We start from the raw sequence: 25,551 nt of genomic DNA, 5'->3' as shown, positions 1-25,551 counted from the left end.
TTTCACAATTCTGTCTACTGTGACTTATATTCCCAAGTTTTACTCATCTTTGTCATTTCTTAACCTCCCTTTCTCTAGTATGAATTCTATGGTGTTAAATAAGGTGTATGCTATGGCTAAAAGTATTCCTATAATCATGACAACTAATAGGATTCGTTCCAATATGAATTCTCTAGCTTTGTGTAAATTAAGCCATAGTGAGTCTTTCTAGATTTGTTACATTCAGATATTCATGACTAACAGTCTTCTTACAATTACAATATTATATGGATTTTTTAAAGTAAAATTCTCTAGTTGAATGACTGCTAAAGACCTTTCTCCACATTGCTTACAATCAGAGCTGTTACTTTCCAAAGTTAATCACCTCATATTAAGAAAGGTCTGAGATGTTTGGCAGTATCTACCATAGCTGAAAAAAACTTACATACACCCTTGGACTGAGTAATTCATCTTACTATAAGATCAACAGAAATATACATACACACATACACAGAATATTTACAGCATTTAGAGCAGTATTTTTATTACAACACAAATTTATAAAAATACAAACATCCATCAAGAGGATAAATAGTGGTATATTCTTAAAATGGAAGAGTATGCACAGTGAAAATGAATACATTACTGCCACATGCAATAATGTATGAATCTTAAAAATGTTGAGACAAGACACAAAATAATTCATGATATATGATAAAACATAAAATTTAGACATGCAAAGACTGCTTCATGATGTTATAAGCCAGGGACATGGTAATCTTTGGGGAAATAACAGTTATTCTTTATTCCAGAGCACAAGGAGAAATATATTTCATACTTTCTTTCTTTTATGGAGACTGATATTATAACCATTTGTATCTTGCCTCTGCATATATTATGTAAGCACTTTAAAAAAATAATCTAAGTGAACAGAACTTGAAAACTTAAAAAATTAGCTTCATTTCTGATAAAGTTTGATAACAATAATCATATCCATTACATGTGCTAGTAAACAGCAGACAGTTCTGTGGTTGGTACTTTAACTACTATTACATTTGTGATTAAAATTACCTTATTAAAATGTTTTAGCATGCTTTTTTTCCTTAAACTAAAGTTTTACAATAACTTGGAAAGGCTTCACAAAGAGATCACATCATTTATTGAATTTCTATGTTTTCTCCCTTGTGAGTTCTCTGATGGACAATGAGGTTTCTCTTATAACTGAAGGACTTACTACACTCATTACAAATATAGGGTTTCTCTCCTGTGTGAGTTCTCTGATGTACAATGAGATTTGTTTTCTGGCGGAAGCACTTCCCACATTCATTACATTTATATGGTTTCTCTCCTGTATGAGTTCTTTGATGATGAATGAGATATGACTTCCTGCTAAAGGCTTTCCCACACTGAGGACATTCGTAGGATTTCTGTCCTGTATGTATTTTTTGATGTACAGTGAGAGTTGCTTTCTGGCGAAAGGACTTCCCACATTCATTACAAATATAGGGTTTCTCTCCTGTATGAATTCTCTGATGCAGATTCAGATTTGTCTTCTGACTGAAGGATTTCCCACATTCATTACATTCATAGGGTTTTTCTCCTGTGTGAGTTCTGTGATGATCAATGAGGTATGACTTCATTCTAAAGGCCTTCCCACAGTGAGGACATTCATAGGATTTTTCCCCTGTATGTGTTCTCTGATGTGCCACAAGGGTTGTCTTTTGGCGAAAGGACTTCCCACATTCATTACAAATATAGGGTTTCTCCTCATTATGAGTCTTCTCATGAAGAGCAAGGGTTGTCTTCTGGGAGAATGATTTCCCACATTCATTACAAATATAGGGCTTTTCCCCCGTATGAGTTCTCTGATGTACAGTAAGGTTTGCCTTCTGGTGAAAGGACTTCCCACATTCTTTACAAATATAGGGTTTCTCTCCTGTATGAATTCTCTGATGTAGAGAGAGTGTTGTCTTCTGGCGGAAGGACTTCCCACAGTCATTACACTCATATGGTTTCTCTCCTGTATGAGTTCTCTGATGACGTATGAGGTGTGACTTCAATCTGAAGGCATTCCTACACTGTGGACATTCGTATGATTTTTCCCCTGTATGTGTTCTCTGATGATCAGTGAGGGCTGTCTTTAGGCGGAAGGACTTACCACATTCATTACAAACAAAGGGTTTCTCTCCTGTGTGAGTTCTTTGATGATCAATGAGATATGACTTCCTTCTAAATGAATTTCCACATTGATGGCACTGATAGGGTTTTTCCTCTGTGTGAATTCCCTGGTGCAGAATCAATACTGACTTCCTGCAGAAGGACTTCCCACATTCAGTGCATGTATGTTTTTTTTCAATATTCGTTGTTCTTCTCCTTTTATTATATTCAGATGGGTTTTCCCTTATGTAAGCTCTATTATGTGTAATTAATTCTCCTTTTTTAAGGAAGGCTTTCTCACAGTCATTATATCCAAATGGCTGTGCTGGAGTTTCCACCTTATGATATTGTATAAGTACGTCATTATGACTGACAACCCTGCCACGCTGATTATGGGATTTGACTCCAGGTTGAGCTGTCTCTGGTTTAGTATTGAGAAGTGATTTCCCATATCCATTATACTCACTAAGTCTCTTTCTTGCAGGACTTATATTACTGATGATTAATTCTGAAACATTTTTAAAAATCTTTCCATGAGTATCATATTCAGGAGGTAGATTTTTTGAATTAATAGGGTTTTTGCTTAAAGTAAATGTCTTTTCATATGCATTACTGTTCTCTTTAATCAGTTTTTTGTGGTTGATGAATACAACTGATCTAGAAAACTTATCTTGGTATTCCTTGAATTTCACTAAAAAGTCTTCATCTTTCCAATTTTCTTCTACAAAAGAATATAATAACAATTTGTGAATCTTCACATATTTGCTATGGAAAGAAATTGTACTGGTGTCTAGTATATGAGATAAAAAAAGATCCTGGACAAATTATTCCTTGCCAGGGAAAAGACACAAAGCCTAAAGAAAAACTCTGCCTCGGTGTGGACAAGAATGAAAAATTAAGCAATGAACGCTAGTAACTTTTGCACTTTGTATCAGAACTTCATACAGAAAGTTAAATGAATACACCAAGCAGTGAGAAGACAAAGAATGGTGAAAGAGAGACTGATGTTTGGACAGGTGGATTTGGAAGCAATGAAGTGAACCTTTCAAGGGCAGTAAACTTTAAGTAGGATGGACAAGAAAAATTAGTAGAAAAGCTTATTCAAGAAAAATATTAGAGGAAGGAGTGCTTTTGGAGAACACAGATCAGAGCCTATATTTTTATACATTCAGCTCTAGACTGTGAGGCAAAACATTTCCAGTTATTCCACCACCGCCTACTACGTACCCATCAATGGCTCATTAATCTTTCCAAGTATCAAGTAATTTCCTAGTGTTTAAAAGACAACCCTATAGCCTAGGCTTTAATCCTCCATATAATTGGTTATCATTTTCTCCTGTGAGAAAAGAGCTATGAAGACACTTCCAACAGGAACTTTAAAACTGACTAGGAGTATATTTATTGGTGTATTCATTATTGCTATTACTACCAATCCTTTCAGAATGGTTCAATAACAAAAATCTCATGACCATCAATTGTAACTATTTCTTTTCACAGACTTACTTTTTCAGGTTTAAGGAAAAACTGCCACAAGTCTTTCCTCAATATAGTAACTTTTCTTTTTTTTTTTTTAAAGGTTTATTTATTTTTGAGAGAGAGAGAGAGAGAGAGAGAGAGAGAGAGAGAGAGCGAGCGAGCAGGGGAAGAGCAAAGAGAAAGAGGGAGAGAGAATCCCAAGCAGGCTCCACAATGCCAGCACAGAGCCCAATGTGGGGCTCTATCTCCTGTGAGATTGTGACCTGAGCTGAAATCTAGATTTGGACATTTAACTGACTGAGCCACCCAGGTGCTCATAACTTTTCTTAACTCCAGTTTTCCACATGGTGGACAAGATTACATCTCATTCTAAGTGATTAACTTTAACCTTCATTTCTCTTATATTTTATAGCTATATTTGACTTCTGTTATTTTGCAATCATCCACATCCAGTGAAATAATGTTAAATTTAGGTTCAAAACATCTATTTCTTCCTTCAGTCCATTACTCTCAACACCAACATATAAGGAATTTCTCCTGTAAACAAAACTTTGAATCACTGAGATTCACTTTTCATATTCAAACAAGTTTTCAGGGTTGTCCACCTATCTGACAACTTTCACACATAAAAGTGAGGCCTCATCTTTTTTGCCTTATAAATATCTCACTTACTCCTAATCACATACTTTGCTTATGTTTTTTTAATCAAGTGGCTTGCCTTCCATTCTTATTTCTACTCAGATTATCTTCAAGAAAATGCTATGTTCCATGATGCCAAAAATCCTTCACTTATTTCCCCCTACCACCTTAAGCACTATTTCTTTATAACTTAAAAATGGTTATGGTCTAGGAAAGTAATTTTAACAAAATATTTTCACAAGCTTAATCGTGTCTTAAATATTTTGTGAAAGATGCAGATTTTGATAGTAATCCTTTTCCATAGAAAGGAATACTTTATTGATTATCTCCTTTGAACTCTTCTGAGTTTACATTAACACTGTAGATCCTACCTAGATAGGTAGTGTTTGGTAGAATCCAGCCAATTCAATGTTTATTTATTTTTGACAGAGAGAGAGAGAGAGAGAGAGAGAGAGAGAGAGAGAGAGAGAGAGAATGAATGAGCAGGGGAGGGTCAGAGAGAGAGGGAGACACAGAATCCAAAGCAGGCTCCAGGCTCTGAGCTGTCAGCACAGAGCCCAACGCAGGGCTCGAACTCACAGACCATGAGATCATGACCTGAGCTGAAGTCGGACGCTCAACCGACTGAGACACCCAGGTGCCCCAGAATCCAACAATTTCAATCAGAATCTATACAGCCATGGCCTGAGCAGGTACATCTGGAAGGAGCTTACCATGCTTTGTGAATGGAGCAAAAGCGTAACTTGCCTGTATAGCTTCAAGTTAATGAGCAACTATGGAATATTTAAAATATTATATACTATAGCAAAAAAGATACAGAGGATCTTATCTTTGAATTAAAAAAGCCTTAAGCATAAATCACATATAACTGGGTACCAAATTACATAATTATTTTCAAGAGTTGTGTGTGTCTGAGTTGGTAAGTAGCATGGGAATTCAGAAAATCTATGTGAAATGGTTAAGGAATAGTTTATGCAGAAGAAATCTCAAGACTTAAAAGATACATAGTATATGGAAGGGAGAACACAACACAATGAACAGTACAAGCATTATGACAAATTACACATGTGTGGAGAACATTGAGGAGACTATATCAAGTGGAAATTACCAAAAGTTTTCCATAATGGAGAGAAATAAAGTTGAAAAGACCAGATGAGGGCTTATTATAGCAGTCCTTGAATGAAGAATTTCAATTTCATATAATAATAGGGAACAAGCAATGATATCTCTTGTCAGAAAAGTAACAATATAAATTGAAAGAATTAGGACAAAATTATAGCAAAGCCAAGCTGTAATTATTGTAGTCAAGACATGAAATAAGATAGTTGTTATTTTGTATGAGGTCAGTGAAAAATGAAAATATGGGAAAACGTAAATACATTTCACAGGCTGATAAACATAACACAGATTGTGAAGAGATTCATAAGAGATGATAGAGACAGAGAAAGCTGGTATCATGGTAAAAATAAAATATATGGAAACAGACAGTGGGGAAGAATTTAAAGGGTAGGAAAGTTTGTGATTTTCATATCTAACATGTTGTCACAAAATAGGTGAAACATCAGAGTGCAGAACCCTTGAAGTACTATAGTGAAGGTGGGAGAAATGCACTGAGTATGTCAGTGTTACAGACCTCTACATAAAACAAAGACCTTCCGTCCTCAGAATGAATGAGATTACCATAATTTAAAGGCAGATCCTTTGAGGTCAAATCAGAGAAATAAGACTGAGAGTCTAGTGAAACAACATACATTTAAAAATATATGTATCAATGACCATTATGTGCCAGGTATTATCAGGCAGTATGTCCAGTGATGAAGAAAATAGACCAACTTGGAAATAATCACTCAGAGAACCAGGATAAGAATAAGTCAATGCTTTACCCAAATGAAGGGTTGATTTCAGGAATGATGATCTGCCATATAAAGTGAACCACAAAAGTTTAATAGAAGAGAATGATAACTGTGGAATTATCAATCTGGGCCAAAGCAAGTAAGTTTTAAAATTAACAGCTATATTTGTGGTGAGAAGGGGATCTTAGACTTAGCACAGAAAACAAACCTGAGGCAATTAAAAGAAAGAAAAAGAAAAAAATGGAAAGCAACTGAGAAGAAAAACATTAAACAAGAATTTTCTCTCTTATAAAAACAGATTTAAGAATGTTCAAAAGAAAATATACAATGTCAAGAAGAGACTGAAGTTAGAAAAAGACACAAAACAAGAAAAAAGATCTAAAAAGAAGGTTTATAATACATTTTGATTAAGAGTGGCAACTATCTTTGATAACATCAAGCAAACTAGAAAAGAATATTATATTGGGAGAGTTGTATTTAAAAGTTTGATTTAAGTTTTGCAGGAATAATGATCATTTCAAAGGTTAGGAGCCTTTAAAAAGACACTCCTACACCAGGTGGCATATTTCGAAGGTGCCACCTACCGCATGACTATTTTAAAAGTTATTCTCCATTAGATTTCATCCACCTGAAGAGTCAGAAACTCACCTAAGCAGGTATGACCTGTAAATGATGTCCATGGCTCTTCTCCTCGTTCTAACTTGAGGATCACATCAGGTTTGGTCATGTGACACCCTGACAAAGAAAAATTTGGATTAAGTTGTTTAGGCTTCGATACATTTGAAAAATTAGTAAAGTACATTTTCAATACTGCAAATTAAGATACTTCTTTGTGTAAGAGTAAACTTAACGCCTTGCTCTGGGCAAGTACAAAATTATACTTTCTGCAAACAAAAAAAGAATTCATCAATCTTATCCCTGAAACACAAGATCACCCATAATTCAGACACTTTGAAAGGAAATGCATGCTACTGAAAGTTTCAAAGAGAGTTTTCTTACCTACAGAGATGAGGTGGCAATAGTTTTCCAACATCACATCCATGTAGAGAGTCTTCTGAGCAGGATCCAGGTGCTGCCACTCTTCCCGAGAGAAGTCAACAGTCACATCTTTGAATGACACTGATGCCTGCAACAGATTGGAACTGTGATCAGAATAAGCTGACTAGATATTGGGGACTACTTTTGATCTGTTCCTTTGGGGCATTCATATCAATGTAAAAAAAGCTAATCATTTTTGTTTTGTAATTTATATTGTAAGGTAAACAAAAGACAGAAGTACCTGCCACTGAATTTATTTAATAATTCATCACACAAATATTTATGTAAAGTCACTTTGTACCCCCAAACTGCATTAGTTTACTGGAGTCCCAAGACATACAAAACACTGTCCCTGCATAGCCTCAAAGCCTTCAAGAAAGTATGTTTAAACATACACCTGCTTGAAGGTGTTACAGGTACTACAAGAGAAGAATGTACAAGATGTGATATATTACAAGGGCAACACAATTGAGGAGGTAAAACTTTTCTCTGTTAAGATTAATGTATTATGCAGAAAAAATATGGTTTAAAAATGCATGGGAGCAACTTCTGGCATCCAAAAATAATACAGTCAATTGATCAAGAAAATGATCCCTCAGATAATCATTTATACTTAATATATATGTCTGAACACAACATATAACAACTCATAGATGGAACTGGAAGCAATCAAAGCAAGCAAAAATTGAAGGAGAGCTTAACCTTATTTATTTATTTATTTATTTATTTATTTATTTATTTATTTATTTATTTTAAAAAAAATTTTTTTTAACGTTTATTTATTTTTGAGACAGAGAGAGACAGAGCATGAACGGGGGAGGGTCACAGAGAGAGGGAGACACAGAATCTGAAATAGGCTCCAGGCTCTGAGCTGTCAGCACAGAGCCCGACGCGGGGCTCGAACCCACGGACCGTGAGATCATGACCTGAGCCGAAGTCGGACGCTTAACCGACCGAGCCACCCAGGCGCCCCAAGCTTAACCTTTTTTAAAAAAATTGATTTTTTTTTTTTTTTTTTTACTTGAGAGAGAGAGGGAGAGCATGAGCTGGGGAAAGGGGCGGAGCCAGAAAGAGAATCCCAAGCACTCTAAATGTTCAGTGTGGAGCCCGACGCAGGGCTTGATCCCACAACCCTGGAATCACGACCTGAGCTGAAATCAAAAGTCGGATGCTCAACCGACTGAGCTACCCAGGTGCCCCAATGGAGAGCTTATCCTTAAAGGATAGCAACCGTGATGGGTAAGAATTGTTCAATCCATGGCTTTTTTGCATGAAGGTACTAGAAACCCCATAGCTGTTAAGGCAGCTGAGCTCGAGATTTAGAAATAAATTCTTGAAGTGAGAGAACTATAGAAAGGATGAGAACCAAAATCTGAGTATAAACACTGCCAGAACACCACATTGATAATTAAACTAAGCAATTGTTGGAGACATCAGGGAGGACTTAGGAAAAAGCAGACAGAAAGATACCAAAAAAGAGTTTTGAAAAATAGAAGTGCATGTAGTGAGATTCTGAGATTTTGGCATTTTTGATTACCAGTATTATACAACCTGATCATAGCACAAGCAGAAGAAAACTGAAGTCTTACTGGATTGAGGTGTCAGAAGTTGCAGCTCACAAAGCAGCAGAAGTATAAGGAGTGGAACACTGGAAGAAACAGGCCTACTGAAAGTAAGTCCCAAAATCTAAGTATAAACTCTCACCAATTCCTTAACTGAGAGCTAATATATATGAACACAAGGAGAACCTATCTCCCCTCACCTAAGGGGGCCAGGGTCAAAAGCAGCAGCTGGAAGCTTAAAGAACTGAGCTGACATATCAGCTGCTTCATACTTGGGGTTGGTGCAGAGTTTAAAGTTCAATTTCAAGCAAGTTAGTTGCTTGCCAGGACAAAAAAAACAACAATCCTCAGAAAAAAGACATAACAGTATCAGATTACTATATTATTCATGATATCCAGATTTCTAGTAAAAATTACTAAATATGCAAACAAAACAAGGGAGAATATGACTCATATTCAGAAAAAGCCAGTCACAGAAATTAATCCCTAGTGGGTCCCAATGTTGGATTTTGCCAAAAAAAAAAAAAAAAAACCACCAAAAAAAGCTTCAAAGCAGCTGCTCTTAATGTCTTCAAAGAACTAATGGAAAACCTGGGCATAGAAATAGATACAACTAAAAAGTCAATAGAGGAGGGGTGCCTTGGTGGCTCAGTTGGTGAGTGTCCAACTCTTGATTTTTAGCTCAGGTCATGATCTCACAGTCATGGAATCAAGCCCTGTGTCAGGCTCCATGATGAGTGTCCACCCTGCTTGGGCTTCTCTCTCTTCCTCTCTGCTCCTCTTGTATTGGCATTCTCTGTCTCTCTCAAAATAAATAAATAAAACATTAAAATAAATAAATAAATAAATAAATAAATAAATAAATAAATAAATAAATAAATAAAAAGTCAAGAGAAGAATGAAAATGAACCATTAACATGTATTTGATTGATACAAAATACAACAGTATATACGAAGAGATGAATAAAAACAGATTAGGAGGAAACTTAAGTGCACATTAGTAGGTGCAAGAAGCCCATCAGAAAAGTCCGTATAATTCCAACTATATGACATTCTGGAAAGGCAAACTCTGGAGATAGTAAAAAAAGAAGGGACAAAAAGGTGTAACCCTAAAAGTTTTAGGGCACTAAAACTATTCTGTATAATACTGTAATGGCAGAATGTCATATATTTGCCAAAATCTATTGGACTTTGGAATTATGTATCAATGTAGGTTCATTGTAATGAATGTACACTCTGGTGCAAGATATTGATAATGGAGAAGCTATTAATCATGTATGGGGGCAGACGGTAGTGGAAACTCTACAATTTTGTCATGAACCTAAAACTGCCTTGAAATATAAAGTATATTTAAAAGGATTAAAAACATATGTTAAGCATTTGGAAAACAAAACAGCAAAAAGGCAGCCCTAAATCCATTTACCTCTAATTGTATTAAATATAAATGGACCAAACATTCCAATAAAATGACCAAGATATTAGAATGCATGAAAAAGCAAGATTTAATATAATTCTGAGACATATTTTATTTTTTAAAGTTTATTTATTTATTTTGAGACAGAGAGAGAAAGAGAGAGCAAGCACATGCACATGTACAACTGGGGAAGGGGCAGAGAGAAAGGGAGAAAAACCCAAGCAGGCTCCACATCCAGCTCAGAGCCTGACACAGGGCTCAATCTTATGAACCATGAGATCATGACCTGAGCTGAAATCAAGAATAGGAAGCTTAACCAACTGAGCCACTCAGGCGCCCCTACAAGAGACATATTTTAAATACCATAGACACAAATAGGCTGAAAGTAAAGGATGGAAAATGACATACAAACACTACACATGGGAAAGTTGAGCAATGTTACTATTGCAGACAAAGAGAGGCATTTTATATTGATGAAAAAGTAAATACACCAGGAAACTAGAACAATTACAAATGTATATATATATTTAAATAACAAGAGTTTCAAAAAACATAAAGCAAAAATTGACAAAAGTAAAATGAAACTTAAAAAAGTCCAAAACCATAGCTGATGTAAATGTTTGTCAGTAAAAAGGGGAGGAAAATCTGGACAGATTTATACCCAACATGAGGCTCCAATTTACAACCCTGAGATCAAGAATCACATACTCCAGTGACTGAGTCAGTCAGGTGCCCCTGTAGAGCACCATTAATAATCTTCCAACACTGTCATTTAGAACCTGTTTAGACATGTTAGGTGTTTTACATTTCCAGGTTAATTTTAGAATCAACTTATCAATCTTTATAAAACAACTTACTTAGATTTTGATTGAGTTTTGAAAGACTTTATAAATTGGTTGGAGATAACAGATATGTTAACAGTAGTAGGTCTTCCAATCCATGGACCTTATGTATGCTTATTTAGGTCTTCTTAAATTTCTCTCAGCAGTGTTTTGTAGTTTTCAGTGTACAGGTCTTGTAAATGTTTTGTTAATTTTATTCTTTAAACTCATTTTCAATTTTTTGTTGTTAGTATATAAAAATAGAATTGATTTTTGTATTTTGATATAAGTGATCTTGCTGAATTCACTTTTTATTTCTAGTACTTTTTTTTTTGTAAATTCCTTAATACTTCCTACATAACCTGGTCATATTATCTGCAAATACAGTTTACCTTCTCCCTTTCTAGTCTATATGCCTTATATTTCTTTTTCATTCTTTACGCATCATCTACAGTGTTGATAGAAGCGTTAAAGTAGACATCCTTGTCTTGCTCCTGATCTTAGGAGGGAAAACAGTCGTTCACCATTAAGTATGATGTTAGCCATAAATTTCATTAATTTTATGAAAATTTTCTTTTTGGTTATTCTTTGACCCAAAATTGATTACTCAGAAGTAGTATATTGTTGGGGCGTCCAACTTCGGCTCAGGTCATGAGCTAGCGGCTTGTGGTTTGAGTCCTGTGTTGGGCTCTGTGCTGACAGCTCAGAGCCTGGAGCCTGCTTCAGATTCTGTCTCCCTCTCTCCCTACCCCTTCCCCACTCACACTCTCTCCAAAATAAATAAACATTTTTTAAAAAATTAGCATATTGTTTAATTTCCAAACATTTGGGCCTAGTCTAGGTATGTTATTTTTATTGACATCTAATTTAATTCAATTGTGGTTAGAGAAGATGCTCCATATGATTTCTTTTTATTGAGATTTGCATATATTCTGTCTTAGTGTATAGCATATTTGCTCTGGAAAAACATGTGTTGTGAGATTACAAAAAGTGATGCTCTACAGGGGTACCACTCAGTCAGTCGAGCATGTGATTCTTGATCTTGGGGTTGTTAGTTGGAGCTCCACATTGGGTGTAGGGGTTACTTAAAAGTAAACAATTTTTAAAAAGGACAAACTATATACTATCTACAAGAGGCTCACTATAAATATGAAAACATAGGAAGGTTAAAGTAAAAGGATGGAGGGACACCTGGGTGGCTTAGTCAATTAAGCGTCCAACTCTTGGTTTGGGCTCAGGTCATGATCTCACAATTTGTGAGTTTGAGCCCTACATCGGCCTCTATGCTGACCCTGTGGAGTCTGCTTGATATTCTCCCCTCCATTCTCTCTGCCTCTACCCCACTTGCTCTCTCTCTCTCTCTCAAAATAAGTAAACTTAAAAAATTTTAAAAAGGATGGAAAACATGTATACCGTGTAAATACTAATCATAAGAAAGCTAAATTGGCTATAATATCAAACAATACAAATTTCAGCACAAAGAATATTATCAGGGATTAAATAAGGCATTTCAAAATAACAGAGGGGATCAATTCATGAGAGAATGTAACAATTCTAAATGTGAATGCACCTAAAAACAGAACTTAAAAATACATTAAGTAAAAACTGATAGAAAAGGAGAAACAGACAAAACCAAAATTATAACTGAAGATTTCAACTTTCTTCTCTCAGTGATTGCTACACAAATAGACTGAAAATCAACAAGGATACAGAAGTTTTGGGGCACCTGGGTGGTTCAGTCAGTTAAAAGTCTGACTTCAGCTCAGGTCATGATCTCACTGCTTGTGGGTTCAATCTCTGCATTGGGCTCTGGGTGACAGCTCAGCGCCTAGAGACTGCATCTGATTCTGTGTCTCCTTCTCTCTGCTACTTCCCTACTCATGCTGTCCCTCTCTCTCTCAAAACTAGAAAATAAGTTAATTAAACCCAAGTATTGAGAAAAAAAAAAAAAAAGGAAACAAAAAAGATGTGAAGAAAGAAGAAACAGAAAAACAATGGAGTAAACCAATGAAACCCAAAGCTGGTACTTTGAAATGACAAATGAAATTGGTAAAACTCTAGGCAAATGACCAAGGAAAAGAATAAGACACAAATTATCAACAGCAGAAATGAAAGAGGGGCATTGCTACAGATTACACAAATATCAAAAGGATAAAAAGAGTATATTTTTGACAACTTTGTCAATAAATTTGACAAATTCCTTGAAAGATACAAACTATAAAAGCTCACTGAAGAAAACACCCTGATAAGCTGAATATCCCTAATTCTACCAAGGAAATTGAGCTGCTAGTTAAACCCGTTCCCACAAAAAAATCTCCAGGTTAACATGGCTTCACTGGTGAATTCTTCTTTTTTAAAATATATTATTATTATTACTTATTCATTTTCAAGTTAGTTAACATACAGTGTAGTTATGTAGTGGCTTCAGGAGTAGAACCCAGGTATTCATCTCTTATATGACACTCAGTGCTCATCTCAATAAGTGTCCTCCTTAATGCCCATCATCCATTTAATCCATTTCCCTACCCACCTCCCCTCCAGCAACTCTCAGATTGTTCTCTGTATTTAAGAGTCTTTTATGGTTTCCCTTCCTCTGTTTTTATTTATTAAAAAAAATTTTTTTTAATGTTTTATTTTTGAGAGAGAGAGAGACAGAGCATGAGCAGGGGAGGGGCAGAGAGAGAGGGAGACAGAATCTGAAGCAGGCTCCAGGCTCTGGCCTGTCAGCACAGAGCCCGATATGGGACTCAAACTCACACACCACGAGATGATGACATGAACCAAAGTTGGACACTTAACCCACTGAGCTACCTGGGCGCCCCTCTGTTTTTATTTTTTAATTTTTAAAGATTTATTCACTGGTGATTTCTAACAAACACTTTAAGAAGAAATAGTACCAATTGACACAAATTCTTTTAGAAAATAAGAGCGTATACTTCCCAACTTATTTTAAAAGAATTATCCTGATACGAAAACTAAACAAAGGTATTACAAGAAAAAATATAGACCAAATTCTTTATGAACCACAAACAACTCCTTACCAATGTACTATATTAGCAAATTCATCAAACATTACATAAGTGGGATTTATCCTAGAGCTAGAGCTTCTAAGTTGGCTGAACACTTCAAAATCAATATAATTCATGGTGTTAATAGGAAAAAGAGAAGGGGCACCTGAGTGGTTCAGTCGGTTAAGTGTCCAACTTTGGCTCAGGTCATGATCTCATGGTTTGTGAGTTTAAGCCCCGCATTGGGCTCTGTGCTGTCAGCTCAGAGCCTGGAGCCTGCTTCGGATTCTCTCCGCCCACCCTGCTCCTATGCTCTCTCTCTCTCTCTCTCAAAAATAAATAAACACTAAAAGAGAGAGAGAGAGAGAGAAAAGCCAAATAATAGGGAATAACCAATAGATGAAGAAAAACTTTTGAAAAAATTCAGCACCCTCTCATGATAAAAACTATCAGCAAACTGGAACTTCTTCAACCTGATAAATCAATGCAAAATCTATAGCTAATATCATACTTAATAGTGAAACTCTGAATCCCTTTCCCCTAAGGCAGGAACAAGGCACAAATGTCTGTTCTCACCATTTCTATTCAACATTATACTGAAGGTTCCAGACAATGCAGTAGGTGCACAGTTTGAAAAGCAAGAAGGCAAGCAGTCATTATTTACATATGACATGCTTATCTATGTAGAAAATCCTAAAGAATACAAAAAATTACTAGAATAAGTGACTTTAGAAAGATTGCAGATCAATATACAAAAATCAATTGTGTTTTCATACATTAGCGGTGAACAGTGAAAATTTGAAATAAAAATGAATAGCATTTACAATAGCATAAAAAAAATACCCAGGGATTAATATAAAAAAACGTGTAAGACTGTACACTGAAAACAACAAAACATTACAGAGAGTTTAAAGATCTTAAATAAAAGGAGATGTACATCATATTCGTGAATTGGAAAACCATTATTATCATTGATTACTATTATTGAATTTAAACTGTTAATATTTTAACATCTTCCACTCCCCTAAAGGGCTATCTTTATACATTCTTCTTTTTTTTTTTTTTTTAATTTTTTTTTTTCAACGTTTATTTATTTTTGGGACAGAGAGAGAGACAGAGCATGAACGGGCGAGGGGCAGAGAGAGAGGGAGACACAGAATCGGAAACAGGCTCCAGGCTCTGAGCCATCAGCCCAGAGCCCGACGCGGGGCTCGAACTCACGGACTGCGAGATCATGACCTGGCTGAAGTCGGACGATTAACCGACTGCGCCACCCAGGCGCCCCCCCTTTTTTTTTTTTTTTTTAATTTTTTTTTTCAACGTTTATTTATTTTTGGGACAGAGAGAGAGACAGAGCATGAACGGGCGAGGGGCAGAGAGAGAGGGAGACACAGTCTTTATACATTCTTCTAATGTGCTTTAGTTCTGATGCTATAAAAAGTATAAGGTTAACAGTCACCGATTAATGTTATAAGTACAGAGTTTCTGTCTGGGATGATGAAAAAGTTCTAGAAATACATAGTGGTACTGGTTACACAACGCTGAATGTATTTCATGGGGCTAAACTATACACTCAACAATGGCTAAAATGGTGAAATTTTACACTACGTATATTTATTTATTTTTTTAAATTTTTTTTTCAACGTTTTTATTTATTTTTGGGACAGAGAGAGACAGAGCATGAACGGGGGAGGGGCAGAGAGAGAGGGAGACACAGAATTGGAAACAGGCTCCAGGCTCCGAGCCATCAGCCCAGAGCCCGATGCGGGGCTCGAACTCACGGACCGTGAGACCGTGACCCGGCTGAAGTCGGACGCTTAACCGACTGCGCCACCCAGGTGCCCCATACACTACGTATATTTTATTACACACACACACACACACACACACACACACACAAAGTTAAACAGAAAAGCATAAGAAACACAAAGATCCATAAGTGAGCAGTGGGGTGAGCACTTGGAGGACTGGAAAAGCAGCAAAGGTGTTATATGGGAAAACAAGTGACCAGGATATGAGAGAGGCACTCAAAATAAAGATATCAAGGAAGATGAAGGCAACTGTGGTATAAGGAATAAAATCACCACTAAATTGCGTAGTGGAAGAGAGACATTTATTTAACTCAAGCTAGCTATATTATATTAGCAGGTGGGTATGGGACTGGGGCCAAAAGCAGATAGAAAACAAAACAAAAAAGAACACGATGGGCAGGAGATAATGAGATAAATCTTGGGCATGTGCCTGAAGTATCTGCGGAATATGCAGGTGGTGATTTTTAGTTGGAGATTGGATATGGTTTTGACACTCAGAACAGAGGTTTAGGTTTACAATTATGTGAGCATTAGAATAACGGTGGTAGACTGTGAATAGGAACAGGGAAATGAAAAAAGAAGAGAACCAATAAAGAATCTGGAGTACAGGGGCGCCTGGGTGGCTCAGTTGGTTTAAGTGTCCGACTTCGGCTTAGGTCATGATCTCACTGTTTGTGGGTTCGAGCCCCATCAGGCTCTGCGCTGACAGCTCAGAGCCTGGAGCCCACTTCAGATTTTGTGTGTGTGTGTGTGTGTGTGTGTGTGTGTGTGTGTGTGTCTGCCCTTCGCACTCTCTCTCTCAAAAATAAACAAACATAAAAAAATTATAATAATAAAAGAATCTGGAGCACAGTAGTATTTAAGAGGTCCAGATATAAAGATGACATTTCTGAAAGAACCAAGAGATAACAACATCTTTGAAACCAAGGGCAGGATATTTCAAGAGTTATACTTGTAATTCAGTATGGTGATCCAAGCATATATATTTACTTCCCCTGCATCCAAATATAAAATTAGAGAAGTTTAAAAATAGGAACACCATTAGCATAATGGGGGAGTGTTATTGGCAGGCCATGGATTTTTAGGAATTGTTAGCAGCTATGGGCAAAACTGGAGGATCAGACAGGAGAAAAGCAAGATTCTCTGTTCTTTGTACAATTTGCCAAGCATAACTCTTTCCTTAAAGCCTCAAGACAATAGTCCTTGCTACTTACTAAAAGCAACATCAATTCCATCTCCATCTTGACTGTTTTTATTTAAACAAGCAAAGTTCATGCAGTAATATATTCTCATTTGAGGAAATGCATTTTTGTCCCAGCTCTGCTTCTGGGAGAAGACAAAGAAAGATGTTTAATGATAAACCCACTTAATGTGTGAAAATCAGTTAAAATTAGAAGGAGCATTTGTGGAAGGAAAAGGCTTATCTGGCCAATATGGAAAGAAATGGGGACACTTTCCTGAAGGGGAAGATAGGCAGGAGGATTTGGTACAAGAAAGGCAAATGCTCAAATATCCTTAAAAAAAAAAAAAAAAAAAAAAAGATTATTTTGGAAAAGAGAGAGGAACCATCACCTCACCTGAGCCATGGTTTTGAGATTTGCAAGAGGTGACCAGTCTTCCTTTGGGTTCCTCTTTGGAAAAGAGGCAGTTCCTAAGAAGGCAAAGCCAAGATGAAAAGAAGCCAAAATGACACTATACACGACTTATAGCTCTCTTATGACTTAAGTCTCAATTGAAATCGCCTCCATTTCCCTTGCTTTGGCCTTTGACCACTCTGCACATTCCACATAATTTACAGGAAGGAGAATAAGCTAGACAAATCTTATTTTATCCCCAAATCCAGAGATAGAGGCTCTTGGGCAAGAGGTTAGATTTTGGGCAAGTTCCCCTCCTTTCTAGCACTAATTTTTCTCTCTTAGCAGCCTACCTTCAAGCTGCTCTCCAGAAGGCTCTACCATTTACACTATCACCAGCAATATATGAGAATATACTGATACACCTTGATAAATGCTACCGATACCAACTTCTTGATGCATGCCTATCTAATAGGTAGAAATTGTGGTTCTGGGTTTTATTTTTCCTATTATAAGAGAAAATAAGCTTCTTTTCATAAGTTTAAAAAACATCCTTAGTTTCTCATCTGTTAATGGTCTTTTATAATTCTTTCACTTTTCTATTAGATTTTTATTTTCTAGATTGGTTATTGGATTTTTTTTTTTTTTAAATTGGTTATTGGATTTTTTTTCTATTGGATTTTTATTTTCTAGATTGGTTATTGGATTTTTTTTTAAAGGAAGTACTGTATTCACTTCAAATAATTTATAGTTTCTCATTTGACTTTGTTTTTGCCATGCAAAAATAACTTATAGCAGGGGTGCCTGGGTGGCTCAGTCGGCTAAGCGTCCAACTATTGATCTCAGCTCAGGTCTTGATCTCACGGTCATGAGTTCAAGCCCTGCACTGAGGTCTGCAATGGGCATGAAGCCTACTTAAATACAAAAAAAACCCAAAAAAACCCAAAAACTTTCAACAGATTATTGGCCATTGGTTTAATACTGTCAGTGTTCAATAATCTGTTTCCTCCACTCATCAAAACTGCCATCTTTGTTGCTTCTTGGCCTTTTGGCTAAGATCAAGTATAACCATATACCTTACTTCCTTTATATATCTGAGTAGATCTGGATTTTATATTTAGTTTTACTGATCTGTTCATTTAATTGCAAAGATGACTCGGCAGTTATTAGTTTTAAAACATATTTTAGTATCAGGTAGAGCTACTTCCCCCTTCATTATTTTCTTTCAGAATTTTTGGCTTATTCATATTCTCATAAGAACTTTCATTCTTAGAAATTTCTCGTAGAAAATTCAAAATTTTTACTGAAAATTTAATGGAATTGCATGAAATGTTAGGGAGTTTTGACACTTTGTCACATGTCTTCCTGTTCTTTTATTCAAGTCTTATTTTTTGAGTCCCTTAGAAACATTAAAAGAATTCTTTTACTTATACATTATGAAATTCTTTGTATCTCATATTTTTGATGACCATTGGTCATTTTCCATAGTTTTCTGATACATATATATACACATAAGCACGCATATATAAATGAAGCTTATTGATTTGTCAATGATTTTTCCAACAAACCTCTGAATTTTCTAATTGTTGTCACTGTTGATAACAGCATGGTAACTTATAAATTTTTCTCTCAGTCTCAGCAGATGTTCCAAAGATGGTGAGGAAAGCAAGCTTCTAAGTGTCCCTCATTCTAAAATAAAGTCTTATAAAAAACATAAAGTTTTGCTACCATTAATTTAACTCCTACTTTGTCTAAGAGAGTAAACTATTTTTTAGGACATAGTTTTCCAGGCGAAGAAAAGTGGGTGCTTTCTTATAAGAAACAAGGGGCCCCTCAGATGCTGATGTCACTGGGAAACAAAGTGGTAAAGAGAGTTTCGGGGAAAAATGTACATATTTCAGGATTTGAGAGGGCAAAGTGACTCAGGGGCTAATTCTCACCTGAGCTCTAGATGGGCAACCCATGGATGGAGCCTGCCTGGAATGGCTTGGATTCTCTTGTCCAAGAGGACTCACTGGAGAGACAACAAGACCCACCAGAGCAGGTGGCCAACTGCATGCCCAGAGGAAACATTGAGAAGACAGCTGGAGAAGTGGCTGTACCCATAAGAAGGGAAGTGTATCTGGCAGTTCCCAGCAGTGGGTTCTCTCAGAAGGTAAGAGATGACTTACAATAAATTATAATGGTACCAATCATGTTAGCCTCTTCTTGTCCCTAACTTCTTGTCTCTTGTTTTCCAGCTCCCAATCCATTCCAGCCAGAGACTACCCACCTAGAGGAAGTAGAGACAAAATAGAGGTTGAAGAATTAGAGAAGAAGCTGATCATGTACCCTTTTCCCAGGCAGGCTTCCAGTAGGAGGGAGGGTTTTTATTTAAAACAAGTTTGAAGTATTGGGGTCTATAGTGAATGTTTTCTAAAATATTCATTTGTTTATTTTTTGAGAAGGAAAGAGAGAGCAAGCCAGGAAGGGGCAGAGAGAGAGGGAGAGAGAAATCTTAACCAGGATCTGCACTGTCAGCAGAGAGCCCGAGGTGGAGCTCGAACCCACAAACTGTGAGATCGTGAACTGCACTGAAACCAAGAATCGGATGCTCAACCAACTGAGCCACCTAGGCGCCCCTATAGTGAATATTTTATTTAACTAGTTAAATAGTTATTATGAGACTGGTCTTGTATTTAAATGTTCAACAGATTCAGTCTTCAGAATGAGCAAAGAAATTACTCAATCTGTCTCGCAATGCATCCAGTAGCAGCAGGGAAAAAAAGGGATTCACCCAAATAGAAACTTTGAGTGGCAGTTAGGGGAGAAATTTTTTGTGTCTTGCCCAATTTTTTATGGTGTCCTACTCATTTCAACATACCAATCATTAGTCAGTGTGGGGTTTCCCAATATACAATCCTACCATCTGAAAATTATTTTTATTTTATTTCCTCCTCTCCATCAAAAAAAAAAAAATCTCTATTTCACTTATCCAGTTGCCATAGAGTGAAATCTATAAGCATATAAAATGCCAGTATTCAGATAATCGAAACAATACATATTTAACTGGTCATGCATCCAATTTCTCAAGCGCTCCATCTCAGTCACATAGTAACATTCACGAATTACTGCGGATTGTACACACAAGATACTTTAAAAATTAGACAAAGACACAGTTATATTATCCACGACACAATCACAATCCCATTGGCACATCACAGGCATAATCTCACAGAGCCCATAACATACTTTACACAAAATATCAAAATTTTACTCACAAACCCCTTACTATCGTCTCTCCAAAGTCGCATGCAGTCTCAAAAACAAATCAACTCGCATCCTATTTGAAAAATTAGACAAACACAGAGACTTTATCACTTTCCAAACAACTGGTTCCACAACGTCACACGGAGTAACACATGCCCAAACTGCACAAGAACGGGCACAAAAAGCTACACGAACTGAATGCCCGTGTGTGCCAGGCCGCACTCCGAAAGCTGGGGTTTCCTCACGGTGCGGGGTGGGGGTGGGGGACAAAATTCCTGCCCTCCCCAAGCTCACACCAACTCGGGCTTCCAGTTCCCTCTTCGGCGCTGTCCAGCCTGGACTACCGGTTCCCTCTAGGACGCTCCCTGGCCCGGGCTCCCTTTCCCTTCTCGGCGTTCCCGGCCCTGGCTCCTTCTGCTTAGGTTCTCGCCTCCCTCCCGTTCTCTCTAGGGCCCAGAACTCTTGCCTTCTTCCCCGGCCTTCCTGGCCAGGTTCCCGCCTCCCTCCTCTGCATTCCCCCCAGGTCCCGCCATCACCCGCCTCCACCGCCTCCGTAGGACCCACCAGCCTCACCTTCGACCACTGGCCAGCGGTCTGCGCCTGCGTACTCCCGCGCGAGCTGTACCTCCCAAGTGTCTCTGCGGCTCAGTCTTTGAAGCCGCAGCCTCCTTGCGCGCGCTCGACATCCGGGCTTTTCCAGCCTTGAACTACATTTCCCAAAGCCCCTGTGCAGCTTTTGAAAAGAACTTTGAGCCCTGGGTCCTCTCCGGTTAGCCCTCAAAGTCTTCGCGCTCCGAGTGGCCGCCGGAGTCTGGGCGTGGCGGGCGCGCCCAGTGAGGAAGCCCCGAGCCCCCAAGGTGCAGACAGGGCGCGTTGAGCCTGGAGCTCAGGTCTGTGTATGGCTGTTTGCGTGTGAGCGTTTGTGGCGGTGACGAAGACGAATGAGAGTGTGGGCGGTGCTGAGGCCGTGACAGGTGTGTGATTGTGCGTGTACGTCCCAACGCGGATGCGGAACGTTTGGGGTGACTGGTCAGCTGTAGTGTGAGGCACGTGACACTGTGGGGTTTGAGACCGCCCATCATAAGACAGTGCTGTTACCTAATGTGATGGGAGAAGCTTTTAATGCTCTGACTGGTACGAGTTCGGTTGCGTAATGGGATAGAGCTTCATTTCTTCAGTTCTGGGTTTAACGTCGGGACTGAGGGGTCTTTTGAAGACCTTTTTGAGAGTATATCTGCGCTTGTGAAGACTGCGATGCCTGTATTAACTTGAGTCGCCCTTGCACTAAAGCATGGTCTCAGTTGCCTTCGTCAGGGCACCGCCTCCCTCCCCACCTCCCCCAACGTCCAATGCCTAGCTTCCTGCTTAACACAGTGGGGTATCAGTGAAGTGAGTGTTGCCCATCTAGGGGCCAATTTTAGGTTCTAGCCTTTTTTAGGATCTGTATTCCTGGGTTCCCTGCTGCTTCTTTTTTTTTTTTCTCTCTTGCTTTACAGCCATGGACCTCAGCTGCAGAGAGATGGTCACCAAAGGGAGCCCATATTTGAGTGGTAGTATAAAGTTACATGCAAGCAAAAAAGCACAAACCAGTTTTTGGAATGAAATTTTAGAATTGGAAGAGTCCTTTAGGCAGAGTTTGGAGAGCCTGGGAGTGCCATTCCTTCCTTAGAGGATCTCCCTTGGGAGCTGGGTCAAGTTCCGTGTTTCAGAACCACATCATTCCCAAAGCTGTCTCCCCAGGAAACTTGCTGTGAACTTGGAAAGTTTTCAGCCCTGGATATCAGTGACCCTGGCTTTTCCCTTTGATACTAAAAAGGATTAGCGGTACTCCCCATCTCCCTTTTACTTCTGTCCCGTATGTGTGTGACAGATGGTGAGAGATTGTGTGGTGTTGAAGAATTTCTTCCAATTTAGCTAGTCTGTGCTCCAAGAAAGGTCTGGTGTCTAATGATTCCTACCCTTCCCATGCCCCTTCCCTTTCCCTACAGAGCTGTTCACTGAGAAGAGCTCTGAATAAAGGAAAACATTACTGGGCATATCTGAAACCAAGCTTAAGGTCAGGGATTTTGTTCTCCTTGTTCTCTTTTTGTTTTTCAGAAAAGGGAGTAATTGTTCTGAAATGGTTAGGTTACTAGTAGGCAGGGCCTTTTGATGGACTTTGGCAAAAAGCCTGTGGTGGAAGTGACATTGTAAGATTTGTGAGACAAAACCTTAGGAGGTCCGCTCTTTTCCTCTTCCTGCCCTGAGGCCACCTTTTACTGAAAGTTATGACTAGCTTGCTTGGAGATAGAAGATCACCTGGAGACAGAGGCCCGGCTGACAGCAACAGCTACCAGATATTTCAGAGACCGTCTTGGACCATCCAGCCCCCACCCAACCACTGGCTGCTATTAGATGAGTGGAATCAGTAGACCCAACCAAGCCCAAATTGCCAACCCCGGAATAATGAGCTAATGAATGTTTTTTAAGCCACAAACTTTTGGAATGGTTACATAGCAACAGATAACTGAAACAGTTTAACTTTTTTGACTTTTTTTTTGTATCACTCAATATTGGTATAATTGTATTTGTTAATCTGTTTTGTAAAGTGATTTCTCTACTGATGTTATATCTTGAAATTTTTCTATATCCTTAATTACTTCCTACAGCTTTGGATTTGTTTATCTTAATATTCTTTTACGTGGATATTTTGTAATTTATTTAACTATTAACTTTGCTGGGCAGCTCCTTCTTACTGTCCAGCTCCCATGTCTTCACCAACTTTGCATTCCCTTCTAGAACCTTATCAGGACATGAGTTCCAGTCATTTTAGGGGTATGTAGACCCAGGAATGTGGAATTGACTTCTGCTGAGTGGAGTATAGATAACTCACCCCACTCGGAAGAATTTGTTCAAGGGTGTGATAAAGGATCCATATGTATTTCTTTCATCAACTGGGTCTCCTGGATTATGGTATCTCTTTTCCCTTTTCCAATTCAAAGTCTGCATCCTAGAGCCATCTTTCTTCACTGTGACTCTTTAGGGTACTTAGCTAATTTTCTGAAGGACTGATTTAAGATTCCTGGAAGTAGAAATGGGCATCTCTGCTGTGTTTTCTAAATTGTCATCATTCTGATCCTTTAGATTACTTTCTCAACTTCCTTTTCTGCCTAATGATCAAGGGAATGGTCTGAATTTCTACACAGCCACATCAGGCCTAAGTTCCATTTCTTCTCCTATGTGCAGGGTTTAACATTAATTAATTTCCAAGGCAGATGTGATTTCCTTGTTGGAGCAATGACTGGTGGAGGGATTGGCAGGCAATAATAGATCTGAGCCTAGGTGAGGGGCAACCAGGAAGAGGAATCCAATGTGTAAGAAAATCTTAGTTTCAAGGTTTAGGATCTTTAAGGTAGTAGTTGAGTTATTGATCTGAAAGGCTTCACATCTATGAAGAAACTTCAGGCCACCCTAAGCCAGAATTTAAACCACTGCTGCACTACACTCCATGTTTCATATACATCTCTTATTATTTCTTCTGCTCTCAAAGAGGGAGGGATTAGCTCTATTATTTTTTCTGATTGTTATTCAGAAATTTAGAAAATACAGAAAAGCTCAAAATAATGCTCACTTAGAAACAGCTTATTTGAACATTTTATTCTAAATCATTTCATATTTCTCTGTGAATTAACACATGGATATAGGCACATAGGATTTGTTCATTCAAAACAGAATCATACTACAATACTGTTTTGTAATCTGCCTTCTTCATCTGACAAAATACAGTGAACAGGTTTTCATGTCATCAAATTACAATCTATCATAATGTTTTGACTACATTGTCTGGATATACTATGTAACCATTTTCCTATTGAAGGATATTTAGCTGCTTTCCCCAATATTGCATAGTGTTTCACTGCACACTCCTTTTTGTGCACACATATAATTATATCTTTTGAACAGAGTCTTAAATATTGTTGAGAATGAGGCTTTCACAGTTAAAACTGACTTACATCATCAATTGCCCTGCTTAAATTTTCACCAACATACCATAAGAGTGTCTCTTTTACTGTAATATAAGGCATCATCAGTCTTTTAAATCTACCAATTTAGAGCAAGTTGTGTTTGTTTAAATGAATTACTTATGCTAGGGTTTCATTTAATATAATAAAATCTGGGCTTCTGGGGCAAAAACCAGAATTGAAAGAGAACTGGTTTTGTAGTTAGAGAAATGTGGATTCAAAACATAGATCTGCCATTTACTGAGCATGTATGATTTCTTTTCCTTATTTTAAATGTTTATGTTGGGGGAGAGAGAGAGGGAGTGTGTGTGTGTGGGGGGGGGTGCACGCATGCACACAAACGGGGGAGGGGCAGAAAGAGATGGAGAGAGAGAGAATCCCAAGTAGGCTCCACACACAGTGCTGAGTCATGGGGCTCGATCCCACGACTGAGATCATGACCTGAGCCGAAATCAAGAGTCGGACACAACTGACTGAACAATCCAGGGGCAACCTCCATTCTCTTGTTGATGGGGTATTTGTTTCTAGTTTTGGGCTATTATGAGTAAAGCTGCTATGAACATTCTTGTGTCAGTCTTTTGGTGTGCATATGAAATTAGCTCTGTTTGCATTATGTACTCAAAAAATAGAATTGCTAGGTTAGAAAGTACACATATGTTTAGCTTTAATAAATATTGCAAAATAGTGTTTGAAAGTGAATGTTCCAGTTTACACTCCCACATGCAGTGTATGAGCATTCCAGTTGCGCCACCCAATCAGCATTATTATTGTGTCTTTTGAATTTTAGCAATTCTAATAGGTGTGTAGTGGTACATTTGTATTTAATTTGCATTTCTCTTGTGACCAATGATGCTGCAAACGTAAATTCCAATGGATAATAGAATAATTTCATTATCCACAGAGCTGGAAATGAACAAAGTTGAAATAAATGAAGTTTCACAATAAAAAGTAAGTGCAGAGCTTATCATA

The 25,551-nt window shown here is 37.8% G+C and overlaps 1 protein-coding gene and 2 long non-coding RNA genes across 18 annotated transcripts; 2 read left to right on the top strand and 1 right to left on the bottom strand.

The window, feature by feature from the left end:
- Positions 1-497: 497 nt before the first annotated feature.
- On the bottom strand, positions 498-21,338 carry ZNF567 (zinc finger protein 567). 16 transcript variants are annotated; one of them, XM_045045452.1, is made up of 8 exons: positions 21,155-21,231; positions 20,593-20,654; positions 19,504-19,604; positions 17,336-17,409; positions 16,973-17,084; positions 7,104-7,230; positions 6,753-6,839; positions 498-2,857 (listed from the first exon to the last, which is right to left on the bottom strand). In XM_045045452.1, the coding sequence occupies exons 5-8, from the start codon at positions 16,997-16,999 to the stop codon at positions 1,137-1,139; spliced, it is 1,962 nt and encodes a 653-aa protein (XP_044901387.1). In that variant the 5' UTR covers positions 17,000-17,084; positions 17,336-17,409; positions 19,504-19,604; positions 20,593-20,654; positions 21,155-21,231; the 3' UTR covers positions 498-1,136. The 16 variants fall into 16 exon arrangements, with proteins under 16 accessions (XP_044901387.1, XP_044901390.1, XP_044901392.1 ...); XM_045045455.1 differs by lacking the exon at positions 20,593-20,654 and having other exon boundaries at positions 21,155-21,334; XM_045045457.1 differs by lacking the exon at positions 19,504-19,604 and having other exon boundaries at positions 21,155-21,229.
- Positions 19,343-19,724, top strand: LOC111558050. Its single transcript, XR_002738548.2, has 2 exons — positions 19,343-19,487; positions 19,573-19,724. It is a non-coding gene; the product is annotated as an uncharacterized LOC111558050 (long non-coding RNA).
- Positions 21,338-23,514, top strand: LOC109494629. Its single transcript, XR_002149622.2, has 2 exons — positions 21,338-21,471; positions 22,570-23,514. It is a non-coding gene; the product is annotated as an uncharacterized LOC109494629 (long non-coding RNA).
- The last annotated feature ends 2,037 nt before the right edge of the window (positions 23,515-25,551 follow it).

Source organism: Felis catus, chromosome E2 (genome assembly GCF_018350175.1).
Source record: "Felis catus isolate Fca126 chromosome E2, F.catus_Fca126_mat1.0, whole genome shotgun sequence".
Classification (NCBI taxonomy): domain Eukaryota; kingdom Metazoa; phylum Chordata; class Mammalia; order Carnivora; family Felidae; genus Felis; species Felis catus.
The sequence above is the reverse complement of the archived record's forward strand: the minus strand, read 5'-3'. Positions and strand labels throughout refer to the sequence as shown.

Excerpts from the sequence above, each read along its gene's own strand:
- ZNF567 (XM_045045447.1), bottom strand. The coding sequence starts at position 18,940 with ATGCTGTTATCAACAGTGACAACAATTAGAAAATTCAGAG. Across the intron at positions 7,231-17,335 it reads ATCTCAAAACCATGGCTCAG|GCATCAGTGTCATTCAAAGA; the intron begins GTGAGGTGATGG and ends AATCTGTTGCAG. Across the intron at positions 2,858-6,752 it reads TACAGGTCATACCTGCTTAG|AAGAAAATTGGAAAGATGAA; the intron begins GTGAGTTTCTGA and ends ATTCTTTTGTAG.